The sequence below is a fragment of the Plectrocnemia conspersa genome, unplaced genomic scaffold, assembly GCF_051122295.1.
Source record: "Plectrocnemia conspersa isolate PC_06_02 unplaced genomic scaffold, ASM5112229v1 ptg000009l, whole genome shotgun sequence".
NCBI classification, from domain to species: domain Eukaryota; kingdom Metazoa; phylum Arthropoda; class Insecta; order Trichoptera; family Polycentropodidae; genus Plectrocnemia; species Plectrocnemia conspersa.
This window is the reverse complement of record NW_028277173.1, coordinates 28,515,638-28,528,724: the sequence shown is the minus strand read 5'-3', so window position 1 is coordinate 28,528,724 and position 13,087 is coordinate 28,515,638. Positions and strand designations below refer to the sequence as shown.

The 13,087-nt window shown below is 28.8% G+C and overlaps 2 protein-coding genes and 1 long non-coding RNA gene across 5 annotated transcripts in view; 1 reads left to right on the top strand and 2 right to left on the bottom strand.

Annotated features, from left to right (window-relative positions):
• Positions 1-688: 688 nt before the first annotated feature.
• Positions 689-5,837, bottom strand: Pdxk (pyridoxal kinase). Of its 2 annotated transcripts, none has more exons than XM_088191793.1 (6): positions 5,703-5,837; positions 4,873-4,983; positions 3,674-3,917; positions 3,336-3,605; positions 3,099-3,278; positions 689-1,488 (listed from the first exon to the last, which is right to left on the bottom strand). In XM_088191793.1, the coding sequence occupies exons 2-6, from the start codon at positions 4,981-4,983 to the stop codon at positions 1,373-1,375; spliced, it is 921 nt and encodes a 306-aa protein (XP_088047919.1). In that variant the 5' UTR covers positions 5,703-5,837; the 3' UTR covers positions 689-1,372. The 2 variants fall into 2 exon arrangements, with proteins under 2 accessions (XP_088047919.1, XP_088047918.1); XM_088191792.1 differs by having other exon boundaries at positions 5,765-5,822.
• A 1,101-nt stretch (positions 5,838-6,938) lies between these two features.
• On the bottom strand, positions 6,939-7,679 carry Blos1 (biogenesis of lysosome-related organelles complex 1 subunit 1). Its single transcript, XM_088192138.1, has 3 exons — positions 7,535-7,679; positions 7,369-7,441; positions 6,939-7,291 (listed from the first exon to the last, which is right to left on the bottom strand). The coding sequence occupies exons 1-3, from the start codon at positions 7,596-7,598 to the stop codon at positions 7,054-7,056; spliced, it is 375 nt and encodes a 124-aa protein (XP_088048264.1). The 5' UTR covers positions 7,599-7,679; the 3' UTR covers positions 6,939-7,053.
• A 687-nt stretch (positions 7,680-8,366) lies between these two features.
• Positions 8,367-13,087, top strand: part of LOC148232512 (uncharacterized) — a 147,510-nt gene continuing 142,789 nt past the window's right edge. For both annotated transcript variants that reach the window (XR_015810736.1, XR_015810735.1), the window contains exon 1: positions 8,367-8,656. This is a non-coding gene — a long non-coding RNA (uncharacterized LOC148232512). The remainder of the gene's footprint in view (positions 8,657-13,087) is intronic.

Below are 13,087 nucleotides of genomic sequence, written 5' to 3'. Positions count from 1 at the left end.
AATTAACTCAAAAGGAAGTTAGTAAGACTGTTAAGAAACAAAAACGTTCTTATATCCCAGCGCCTTTCTTTTAGGAGCGTTGGGATATGATTCGCTTAATTCTCGCAGAAAGCTGTATGTCGCTAAGCATTTTTTCAAACTACTAAAAGGTGCTGTCGACAATCCAGCTATTCTCGAGGAATTCCAGTTTTGGGTTCCGGAACATTTTCGAGAATCACGATCGAGACCTCTTTTGATGGCAGCTAGGGCTAGGACATCCGCACTTGCCGACTCGCCTATAGCTGTGGCCATACGACTCCTTAATACGCTAGCATTGAAAATTGATTTATTTAATGTTAGCTACGAGGATCTGATCCGGTTTATATCTTTTAATTTTAATATTTTATAATTTTTTTTGTTATGTTTAAGTATTGTTATATTTATTTATATATATACGTTTTTTTATGTTTTATAAATTTATAATTTGCTTTCGACCATCGTGGCGCATTGGGGTAACCTGTTAGGCCACGATGGTCTTAATTTAATCGAAAAAAAAAAAAAAAATCACTCAGTTTCTGAAGAAGCTCGTTAAAAAGCATGTTCAATGCTTTCACAAAATTGTTGTGGATTTTTGTTAGATTATTTTTTTCCTTATTTATAATATATCTACAAATATGTTCAAAATTTAATTTCAAATAATAGATGGATATTTCATCAACAATTTATTTGTATCACAAATTTACACTTTTTAAAACTTGCAGTAACACATGTCATAAAATGGAAGCCCGTCGCGATCATCATAATAAATATTAAATTTATTAAAAAGTTATAACATGTATACATGAAACCGATTCGAACTCGGTATATACTATAATATTAACTAAGTACATTGCGTATAAGTAGGCATTTTTAATGAACGTGATTAATATATTTATACATTAAGAACATCAATCTACAATATATTTTTAATATATTTAGTATAAGAAATAACAGTAAATAAATAATTAAAAAATCAACAATTTAGGGAATGTAAAGTAATATGCAATTATTTATCCATTATACATTATGATCTAATGATAATAAAAAATATTAAGTTGCTAATAAAATTACATGGTTTAAAAATTACTAGTATCACACAAAAATTTCTTTATTGTCACTAAGTATTTAAATTCAACATTTTTGGTTTTGCTTTCGACAGTTTACTCCTAAACTGTAATTTTCTAGTAATCAGTCAATGTTATAGTCTTACAAGTTGGTCTTGTTATGTTTTCAATATTCTATATTATATTTTTTATTAAAATATAATGCCAAGACTATGAGACATTCGTAACAATATATTTCATCTAAAATATGATATTTTAACTGCATTGTAATTTATGGATATGTTTCCGAATCAATAATCTACAGAAATGGCTTCAATCTCGATCTTTGGATTCTCTATCACATTCTTGTTTTGAATCAGACGCAATTCTACTTTGTCGTTAGTCAAATCTGAATCACCGTACGTTTCTGAAAATACAAAAAATTATGTTTATTAAATATATTTAAAATTTTAATAGTCTTTCGCTAAAATATTCACTTTACATTGGATTTAAATTTTTATTTACCATTTACTGTGTAAAACCAAACTTTTATTTTTATAATTTTTTACATGTTTCAAAATAAATCGTTTTATATGGATATGGATATGGTTTTTAATGGTTCACCAATAAATGATACTACTGGTACTAGAAAAGTAAAGGATGCACATCTTCGGGTTTTACTATATTTTTGTAGAATATGTGCTCCTTAATTTATGTCAATAATATTTCATTTTTGTCCCATGGAATATATTTCAGCCAAATTTTAGCTACAATTATCACAGTTTACAAATAATGTCATGTGATTTCTGGCAAAATCAAATATATTGTTTGAATGTGGATTATCCTCAACTTCGTTTTGGCACCGCCCCCCCACCCCCTACGTTACGGCCCTGGGTGGTATAAATACAGTATCTAGTTATTTTGAAGTAGTCTATTATGTGTTATTTGAAAAAAAAAATATTTCTTTTGTGTGTTGCGATACACCGTTGGCGTTCCATATGGCGATATGTAGGAAAACAATTATTTTGCAATTTTAGAGACAACTTTATCACAAAAGTTTGAAACATATTCATGATTTTTTTCGCAGTTAGCCAAATAAGATCGTTTTTAAGTCTAATCCACGTAAAGCAATTAACATGTTATGGCCAGGAGCATCATTAAAAGAGGAGGTGGGGGCATTTGCACGCCTTGAATTTGGCCAGAAAAATGTATTTTTTTAAATTATATGAATTATAACACTAGATTTACGGCACCTGTCAAATTTACTTTCTTCTGGATTTTCTAAGAAAAAAGTTTAAATGATGTCCCTGATTTTAAACCAAAAATTGTTAGGTTATCCATCAAAAAAAAGTTAAAAACAGTCTCGAATCGAATCGAATTGGACTTGAAGTCCAAAACACAAGCTAAGCCAACTCAACTTTCAGGGGAAAATAAGCAAAAAAAGAAGTACAGACAGACCTCGCATGTTGCTCCATAGTTTGTCTGCATTTCGATGCACTATGTTTTAAAAATAGGATAGCTATGAACTTATGATATGAGAGTATTGGTCAAAGTATATTCAAATAGAATCAGCGCTCGTTCCTACTGCGACGGCGCCAACACGATTTTATTGGTTTTGACGTGAATTTTTGACTTCTGAGAAGTGATAATTGTGTTTTGCGCTCTCCTATTGGTCAAAATTTGGTTTATATATGCTTCATTCGATTCTCTTGCAACAGCACGATTTTATTTCTTTTGACATTGATCCCAAACAGTTATTATTTGAGAGGCAGAAGGGGATAGAGGGGGGTAATTGCTCCCCCCCCATTTTACCAGAAAAATGCATGTCATTTAATGAAATACTATGAATCATAAATAAATCTAAATAAAATAAAAAAAAACTTTTTCTCCCCCCCCTCCTGAAAAAAGCTGAAATGATGTCCCTGCGTACCAAGCATTAGTCCACGAAAGTTACATATTTATTATTTAGTACTCAAAAGGAACATTGAAATATGACTATAAATATAGTAATTTTTTATCTGATTTTACAATTCATACCTTTAGCATAAATATGCGTATCCTTTAAAATATGCTGCATGATTGCAATCGTCTTCTCCAAAGACAGTTTAACATCATTTTTAGTTTGGAACGTCCACGCTAACATCAAAGCCGCAAATAAATCTCCCGATCCCGTAAAGTGAATGGGAAACTTTGGTATAGATATTTGATAGCATTTTCCTAGAAGTATTATAAATTTAATTAAAAAATATAAAATACATAAATAAAAATAAATACCTTTTGCAATGCTTGCAAGTCCGATCATATTATTCTCGTCTCCCAATTCCGAACTGGAGATGACAACAATTTTCGCCCCCATCTCGTGTATCTTATTGATAGCTTTCTGAGCGTCCGATATATTGTTGATCTTCATATCGGTTAAGAGTTCAGCTTCGAATTGATTCGGAGTGACAATATCGGCCAGTGGAATAATTGTGTTTTTATAAACCGGAAGAATTTCTTCCGGGACGTACATTTTACCATCGTCTCCCATAACAGGGTCGCAAACTATTAGTGGAAAAAAAATATTTTATAATATTTTAATCGATCATGAGTAATGATTGAATGGTTTTTACCGTAAACCAGTTCAGGGTTATCAATGCGCAATTTCTTCACAATGTTGGCGACCTCGATTAAAGACTGCGGATTGCGCGAATAGCCAGTTAGTAGGTGAGAGTATTTGTTGACGTGGTTCAGAGTCAATCCTTCTATGAGATCGATGATTTCGGTGCCCGATATTGTTTGTCCTTTAACGTGCTTGTAGCCGGTGTGATTGGAGAACTGGACGGTATTGATGGCATCTACTTCGAAACCCAGGAGCTATAAAAATATATATTGTAGTAACTTTATCTGATATGTTTAGAGCTATATACTAGATTTAGTACTTAATTAAATAAGATTTGATAAAAAATTATTGACAATCTCAAGGTACAAGAATCTGTTATTTTTAATTCAAAGTCATCTTTGAGTTCCCAGAGATTAGTTTATTGCCAAACTAATCATTGTAGATAAATCTTCAATAAACAAAACTTTCAATGACAGCAATATCTCGTATGAACATTTTATCTTATACAAATAAGTACTATAAAAAGTACAGAAATAAAACATACTATTTAGCAATAAAAACATGTTTATGTATTTCTGGAACGTAGTGTTTTGTGTATCTAAAATATGAATTGTTAGTATTGTTTATATCACTGATAGAACTGTATAGCAATTTTACCACAAAGGTAAGACAATGCCGTCATTAGAAATATTTTTCAAACAATATTCGAGAACATCCCACTCTTAGTATTGTAATATTTTGTGACAGTGGTATATATTAAATCAGAAAATATTAAATATGAAATAGTTTCAAAAACAGCATTTAGAAATGTTTAAACGACAAGGTTTTGGCTGAACCAAGCAATAGTAAAATCGGCATTTCATAACACATAGAATTTCACAATAGCCTCGCAGACGTTAGAAAGCCATAGACTAACCAAAAAACTTTTTAAGCACTTTTTTTCAATAACATTGAGACTATAATTATTTATTACTAAATAACAATAATTTTTCAATTAGTTAATACTTTTTTAATAATTTATTATGGTGTAGTATAAAAAAGTGACTTTTGTCATGGTTAAGTTGGAAAGCTGAAAATATGTTTTTTTAATATTGAAGTAAATATTGATGTATTGTATTAATAAATAATAATTTATTATTAAGTTAACAGTCATAAAGCGTAGTCTTGATAATGACTTTTCAAGGCGTATCTCATATTATGTTTACGTACTTGTAGTGGAAATGTTGCACTTTTGTTGCCAACGTATCCGTGAACCACATGACTCTGAATAGATAGCACTCGCTGCCGAACAAGATTGCATTTATGACCGTTTTGCTCCATCTGTATAATAAATAATTAATATTTGAAAGTTAAATATCATATTAACAATAAAGGTTATCACCGAAAACAATAGAGGTGCTTAATTATCTACAAAAGTAAAATAAATTATTAATTCTATAATATCTATACATTAACCTTTTGAGCAGTATTGTTATATATTTACATATACAACTGAAGAAATAATAAATAAAAAATATTATATTTTATTTATTGTAAATGATTTTATAGAAAATAATAGCAATAAATTAAAGAGTATGAAATAAATGAACACACCAAAAAATATTTTATATTAATTTTATGAAAAATATTGAGTCTATGAATTTACAAACAAAAAATTCCACAAAAGCCGAATAATATATAAAAAATATGTAAAATAAATGCAATATAAAATAATGATAAATAAATAATTACATAAAAATACGTATAGTAACAAATATGTATAAATTAACATATATGTATAAATTAACTCACTACTCAAAGGGTTAATGTAATGATTTATGTTTCAGTCATGTTATAAATATTGCATGAAAAACTAAAGACTGTATATTACTGTAAGTTTGTAGCAAGAATTGAATAAAATCAAAATTAGTATTTATTAATACAGTAAAATAGCGAAAAGGAACCGATCGATAATGAGGTTAATATGGCAATTTTTATTGCTGATAAGTGTTACAATTATCTGTTATCGATCGATTAGGTTTTCAGTATAAAATACTTACCTCTATAAGTTATTATTAACTATGTTCTATTATTATAAATCAGATAAAAATGTATACTAAACGTTGCGCTTAGTAGACGACATTCAACGAGTCAGACCAAGTTCAAACTGACAGTCAATTGGCTGACTAGATTTGGCCTTAAAAATGGTTTTCGCGAGTATGACACATTCGCATGACCTTGCGAAGGTTATGCAAATAATTCGCAAATTGTATTTTTATTTACAATTATTAATTTGTTATTTATAAGGATTAAAATAAAAATGTTGTTACATTTTTATTCTATTGGTTATGGTAAATAAACCAAATTTAGAAAGGGTGAATTTTTATATAAATTTCTATATGAATGGCATATATAAATAATAAAGCATACTTTAGCGATAAAAATACGGGTTTAATTGTAAATATTTTTTTATTGCTTTTTGAATTACAATTTAAATTGAAAAGAGGAATGAACCATAAAACAATTGTGCTTTTAATAAATAAAATATAAATAGTAGCACCGAGCTGTATTTTTACATAAGAAATATTATTAAAAGCAGTAACGAATTCTTAAATATTTTTTTAATAAAAGGTGATACACCTGGGTAATTCAATAGTATATCTTTATATTTTTCATATGACATAATACTGTATTTGAGCACCCAAATATATTGCAGAGCTATGATTTTTACCATATGAGCTATAAGCTATGATTTTTAGTCTTCTTGTGATGTACATCAAGTATACATGTCATAATGTTAAGTAAATTAATCTTTATCTTTAAAATTCGAATAAAAAGCTTTAATTTTATAAATTTTGTAGAAGATAGGTAGTATTTCACCAATACATTCAACATATGAGCATTTAAAGTCGGATTAGAAAATATAATATTTATACATATCTTTTGTTTCATTATATTACTGATCTTTGATATTGTCTTATTTATTTAAAAATAGTTTTACTATAAAATATAATTTCTCCTTATTGTTTTACTTATATGATAAATAATTAAATACGCAGTTATTCAGTATCAATTTAGTATATATAGATTTTTTCATTTTATTTATCTAAATACGATAATAAATGTAATTTTTACGTAAATTCATTCCAGAGTTACTAATGGAGTGATGTATTAAATAAACAAAATATGTTAACAAATAAATAAATATTTTTGTAGACAAAATTTGACCCCCGATAACAGGAAAGTACCATATAGATTATATATATGGTCAATATTAATTATTTAAACAATAAAGATGATATCAAATTATTTTTATTATAAATATGATTAATCACGAGCGAAAATATCAATCTTTAATATGTTACAACATAAAGGTTAAGCATTAATTAAATATAATCAAAAACATTTTTGTCATCGAGTCTCTTGCGTTATTTTATAAGCGCCTTCTAACGTGTCGGTGATAATTTTCATGTCATTCTCGATGGTTTTGGCCCAATTTTCAACATCTCCTATTTCTTTCAAAGCGCTACTGAAGCTTTCGACCAGATTCAACCATTGCTGGGTTTGTTTGGCAAAGCCGACGGCACCTTGGTGCAATTGTTTAGCCTCTGCGTCGAGGCGTTTCTGATTCAAATAGGCTTGAGCAACCCTACAATACAGTAAAGCTCAAATTTTATATAAAATAGTGTTTTAATTGTTGTAAAATTTACCAAAATTAAAACATACCCGACGTTCAAATGATCGACGAGCGCTTGAGTGAGATTGTTCGCTGATGCAACAGCTTCTTTGCGTTTTTGTTCTAAAAATATGATTAATTTATTTATAATTATGGATTCAAGTTAAAATTGTGACAATTTTTATGAATGTAAATTAGTTATTTGATTCGCGCTACCTTGTACGATTTTTTTCGCAGCTTCTTTAGCTTGATGCTCTCTTAAAATAGACGATAGCATCATAAATGTTATAACAAAAACAATCGGAAAGCTTCAGTTCAATAGGAAGTATCTGCCAAGTGACAGCTAAGTCAAACATAACACGTAATTTTTCGGCCATGTTTATTTTTACATAAATAGCAAAAAACGTAAGCGTTTATATTGCGATTTGTATTATGTGTATATTTTTAAAATAATAATATATTTTAAAAATAAATAAAGCGCACTGTAAATTATTTATATTATATATATACATATTATTTACTCTTATGAAATAAGTGACAGTTAAAAAAAATCATAACAGTTGAGTATTCACCATTACAATTTTACATATTTTTAATAATATTTAAGTTTTTTTTCATTCATTAGTGAATTAATTTATTTATAATTATGTAATTATCGATTTCTGATCCGTTTTGATAATTATTTTATTTGTTTAATTTTATTAAATAACCTTTTAATATTGACCATAGAGTGAGCTAACAGGGGTTATGGTGTTATATATCTTGTAGTTTACTGTTGTTTTTTTATGTGTAAAACTATTGAGTATTAAGTTTATATAGCTTTTAAAGTTGGCGTATTTTATATTTTTTCCTCCCCTAGGGAACGATGGGGGTTCTGATTAATTAGTTAGAGCGGCGGTGGGCGAACGAAGGTCTCTCCATCGATCGACGTTGGTGCATCTGGTGCATTCGGGGGTGCGATGGCGCTTCTCGTCCGCCTTTGTTCTTGGGGCTCCCCCGACGGGACCACGACGCCTGCGCCGACGCCCCCCCTAAACCAGACGCTGACAGTTTAGTCGCGGATGCCGTGCGAGCGGCCGTTCCGCCCCATCTTCTCCCCAATATAACATTCCGGTTGGTTTGTGATTCGACGTCACGTTCGTGTTTCTGTTTAGTTATTTTTTACAAATTAAATAAAACATGGTGATATAAAAGTTGTGAATTGGTTTTTGATTCATTAATTACCTTATATATTAATTTACAAAATATTCTCAATATAAACAACAAATAAAACGTGTTATTTCAAGTGTGCAATGTGAGTCTTGGGAATATAGAAGATTGATCTTTAGATGAAAAATGGTGAGTTTTGACTAGTTTACTTGATATATGTATTATATATAAATACACAAAAATTAAATATACCTTGCTTATTATACTATTATGCATTTACTCTATTACTCAAATATAGCATTAGGAATGATAGATTTATCTTATTTCTTTAAGGAAATTTTTCAAATATTTTCGATTTACTTAGATGCTCTATGATTAATACATTTCTAAGATTTTATTATTCTCTGCGTGACGTTTTCATTGTTTATAAACTTGATGGATTAGTTATTATTACATCACATTAACTAAAAAGCAAGTATTGGTTTGGTTGTTTTACAATTTAATTATCTATTGATAAGATATACTTTTTTTGTTGATATCTTTAAAATTTGCGTCACAGGTGACTTGTATTAACACCTGTGATATATTTCAAAGCTATAGAAACAATATTTATTACCTTGTATCAATTTGTTATCTTCATGAATTAATAAAGCGGAATATTAAAACACTTCAACTTGAACTTGAATACTTTTCTTAGGAAACGTATAGTTGAAGTAGTTTTTTCATTTCGTGTACATTATTGTACTTATTTTGGTTAATAATTACTATATAATATAGAGAAATTAATGTATCACTCTTTATTAGCGATTGAACTTTTGATTAATAATGCAAAATATTTGCTTTAGTTTTTTTACCGACGGAAATCAAATCAAACACTTTTTTTTTTAAATCAAAAGCATTCATTTACTGCGCAATTGTCTTCCCAATTCATATATTTATGTATAGTTTACAATATATAAGATTCAGCTACTAGATATTTTAATACAAATTCGATCCAGTTGCTCCTACCAATCTTAATTGATCTGTGATTTAAAAATGGATTTAAGAGGTAATTTATGAGCAAATTAAGAACTATTGCTCAATATTTATAAGTTTTAACTTCACATTGTATATGTAAGTTTAGATTTTTGTAGTAAAGAATTATAGTCAAAATTATTTTTAATAAATTATGTTTTTTTCTCTAATTTCAATATAATTTTAAGACTTTTACAATACAGAAACTCACTAAAGTATATTGTATTTCATTTAGGACTAACTCTAATTTAATCATACTTACATATATATTTTTTTGAGTTATAATATCAACTAGCTTTATATTATCTGATCTTTTAAATGAACATATTTGTATTGCTACAAGCCAAGAAAATGTTAATTACACTTTTAGTTTTAAAGAGTCACATGTGTTTTTACACTATTAAACATAACTTTAAGAGCATAAATTAATGTTATTATGTTTTATGAATCTGTAAGGTGTTAAGTAAGACATGATTATACCGAAACATGTATAGAATTAATAATTAGAATTATGTAATAGATATCCTTAATATTTTCATAAAATAATTTCTCTAAATATCATTTTTGGTTAGAAATATATATTATTCCAAATCTATTTATTCTTTTTTCTATTGTTGTTTTGGGTGTCGTTGATAAATCTAAAGGTTCTAAGAGATACAACACAGCGATTCTTATTAGCTTCCAGGTTTAAGTATATCTCAGATTTGATTTGGATAGGGTTAGAGGTCTTCTAATTAAAATCTAAGTAGCTTCTGTTTCCTGGTTTATTAATAAACTTTATAGGCACGACATAAAATAATAATATTAGTTAGGTGCTAACTATAGACCAGGTGAAAATTGATATCATTAGTGTTCTGACGGACTGTATAGTACGCAATGCTGTGTTTATTTAATATTTTGGTCTTAACATAATAAGCAGCATTTTGCCCATAACCCAAAATTAAAACAATATTTATAAAAATAATGTATTTCGTGTGGTTAAAAGTATAACTAAACCGTCGTTAAAATATTACCCAATAAGTATACAACAGAGCGGATATATTATAATATTCAGATACAGTGTTTCTCCATTATCATCTTTATAAAATAAAATGTAAATTTTGTCTTAAGAGTACTCGTTCTTGTATCTACTCGGGACGTTGAAAGGGTTAAATCCCATATTCTTATGCAAAATTTAACATTTTCTTTCGAGATTTATATAAATAGACTAGGTTTGGGCGTGTTTTTTCAGGCCCTCACCTGAAAGACTGTATTCGGGTCACGACTTTATCAAAGTTTTCGTCGCGGAGGGTCCTTAATCCGCCTTCGGGCTCTACATGTATGTATTCATTCGCTTAACGAAAAGTCGCCAGATGATGTCGCTGGAGAGGAATTCCACTGTAAAAAATTACGTCTCATTGAATCTAATTTAATTGACCCCACGTTGGGTTCGAATAATTGACAATGAAGAGGCCGCGGCTGTTTGTATGGACCAATTTCATTCTCATGTGATGATCCCGGGGTCGACGTCTCTGAGATGGCTTTTGTCATGAAAATCTATTTCTTTCCTTCCTTGTTGTTACCTCAATAGTGGCGATCATGACTCACAATTGCCACCTGCCTTGGTTTCTTAACGATACTCCTGTAGCATTTATATGGATTTTCTACATTATCTTGCTACTTTAATTTTACAGTAATCGCTTTCTCCTCTTAATAATCTAAAAATATGTTGGGTCAAAAAGACAGCCGTTACTCTTAAATACCCATATTTCTGTTGTCTCTCTCTAGCCCTTATAATCCAGGACTCTGAACCATATAGGAATATGGAGCAAAAGCTTTTTGTCTATACGTTTGTCTTACTCTAAATATTTTACATATACAAAGCGTGTTTTTTTTTTATATAAACAAGCAATTATGTCGTTGTTTACGTTGTTCTTTGCGAAGGTAAATAATGTGAACCTAAGTTATTCTCCAGAGGATGCCGAAAAAAATTTTCGGCGAAACGTTGGGAGGAACATTAAATGAACGCAGAGAGAAAAATTCGTAAATGTATTATTAGTGACTTATGCATGTGTTGAAAAATAAATAAAATTATAATATATATATGTAGTATGTGTAATATTTGTTTTTCTCAATAAGATTGACAAAATTCATTGTTTTTTTTTAATACTTTTGCTTTACATAATACTCAAAATCAATACAATATTTTTTATCATTGGTTATATATACTATTGTATATTATGATACGTAGTACATTTTAGGCTCACTTTATCTAAATAATATTAATTTTAAAAGTGGAGGAATATATTTTTTTTAATTTGACGGACGGATGGTGACTGGTAGCAGCTACAAACAGATTGGGCCACTGCAGTATTATTTATTAAATTATATATGGTTCAGTTTCATGTTATATTTTATAAATATATGATGTGAGTGATCGAAGGACGAGGCACCGCCAGTCGTCTAACTCCCGCCGCGGTCCGCCAAAGAATTATAAAAATAAATAAATATATATTGATCATTTATGTTGTTAGCACCATTAAGAATAGCCAAATTCTCATTATTAATAATTTATATATTGTCTTTTATTCCTTGTTTGTCAGCTGAGTTGAATTAACGACCAAGTACCACATATTTTATACTAGTAATTTGACGAATCTGGAATGAATGGGAGCAAAGGCTAATTCAGAGCCAACAGCAAAAGTGTTTAGCTCCATTCTTATTCATCCTTTTATGCAAGCCTTAGTTTCAAGGTGGCCTCACGTTAGATGACAGTCCGATAATTACAAAGAATAGCTTAAACAATGTTTATTCGATGCAGAGGCAAATCTATATATAGACAGTATACAGAGTTAACTGAGGTAATCCAAGCCTTTGTCGTTTTTAGCTTGCTAAATTCCACTGTTAAAGCCACCACAAATAAAATAAATTTAATAACAAATCATTATCACTTTAACTTTAATAACAAAATAAGATTTTAAGTAAACAATACATATTATAATTATAAGAATAGGATCAACCTTTTGAAAAAGTTTGTTAATTTTTTTTACATTTTTTGGTATGGATTGTTATACTGAAAGTCTATTTTTTATGTTTTAAAAATTTATAAATAAAATCAGTTTTATATAACTTAAATTTATACTCTGTGTGAATTTTGTCGGGACCACCACAGTACACAGACTCATAAATACTAATGTATTTTTGTTTCTTCTTTAAAAGATCACAGTAAGATTTATTTGTTGTAAATTTTTTGTTGCAACGTGATGACGTAATTGTGTGATACAAATAAATAAACACAATCAACAACCACTAAATAAGTATTGAGACCCCAGAATTAATCATAGTCTGTAAATAAGTGACTTTTATTTACATAGTTATATACTCTCACATAAATTTATGACCGAGATTTTATTTTAATTATTTACAATATTTATCTGTGAGGCTAGTAAAAACCGATAAAAATCTAAAATATGTTAAAAAGCTCAGAAAAACTAATGTATTTTTTTTGCCTAAAAAAGATTTATTTATTGCAATTTTTTTGTTGCAACATGACAGGTGTATGCTGAATTATTTTAATTATTTATTACAATTTTCATCCTTGGGATTTTTAAAATCTAGGAAAACCGA

Bases quoted from the DNA above. Each gene is read 5' to 3' on its own strand.
- Pdxk (XM_088191792.1), bottom strand. From the start codon at position 5,785: ATGTCGTCTACTAAGCGCAAC. The intron at 3,279-3,335 runs GTATTTATTTTT...TAATACTTCTAG, and splicing joins ACTTGCAAGCATTGCAAAAG to GAAAATGCTATCAAATATCT. The intron at 1,489-3,098 runs GTATGAATTGTA...TTGTATTTTCAG, and splicing joins TACGCATATTTATGCTAAAG to AAACGTACGGTGATTCAGAT.
- Blos1 (XM_088192138.1), bottom strand. From the start codon at position 7,598: ATGATGCTATCGTCTATTTTAAGAGAGCATCAAGCTAAAGAAGCTGCG. The intron at 7,442-7,534 runs GTAGCGCGAATC...TCATATTTTTAG, and splicing joins TGCGAAAAAAATCGTACAAG to AACAAAAACGCAAAGAAGCT. The intron at 7,292-7,368 runs GTATGTTTTAAT...ACTGTATTGTAG, and splicing joins GTCGATCATTTGAACGTCGG to GGTTGCTCAAGCCTATTTGA.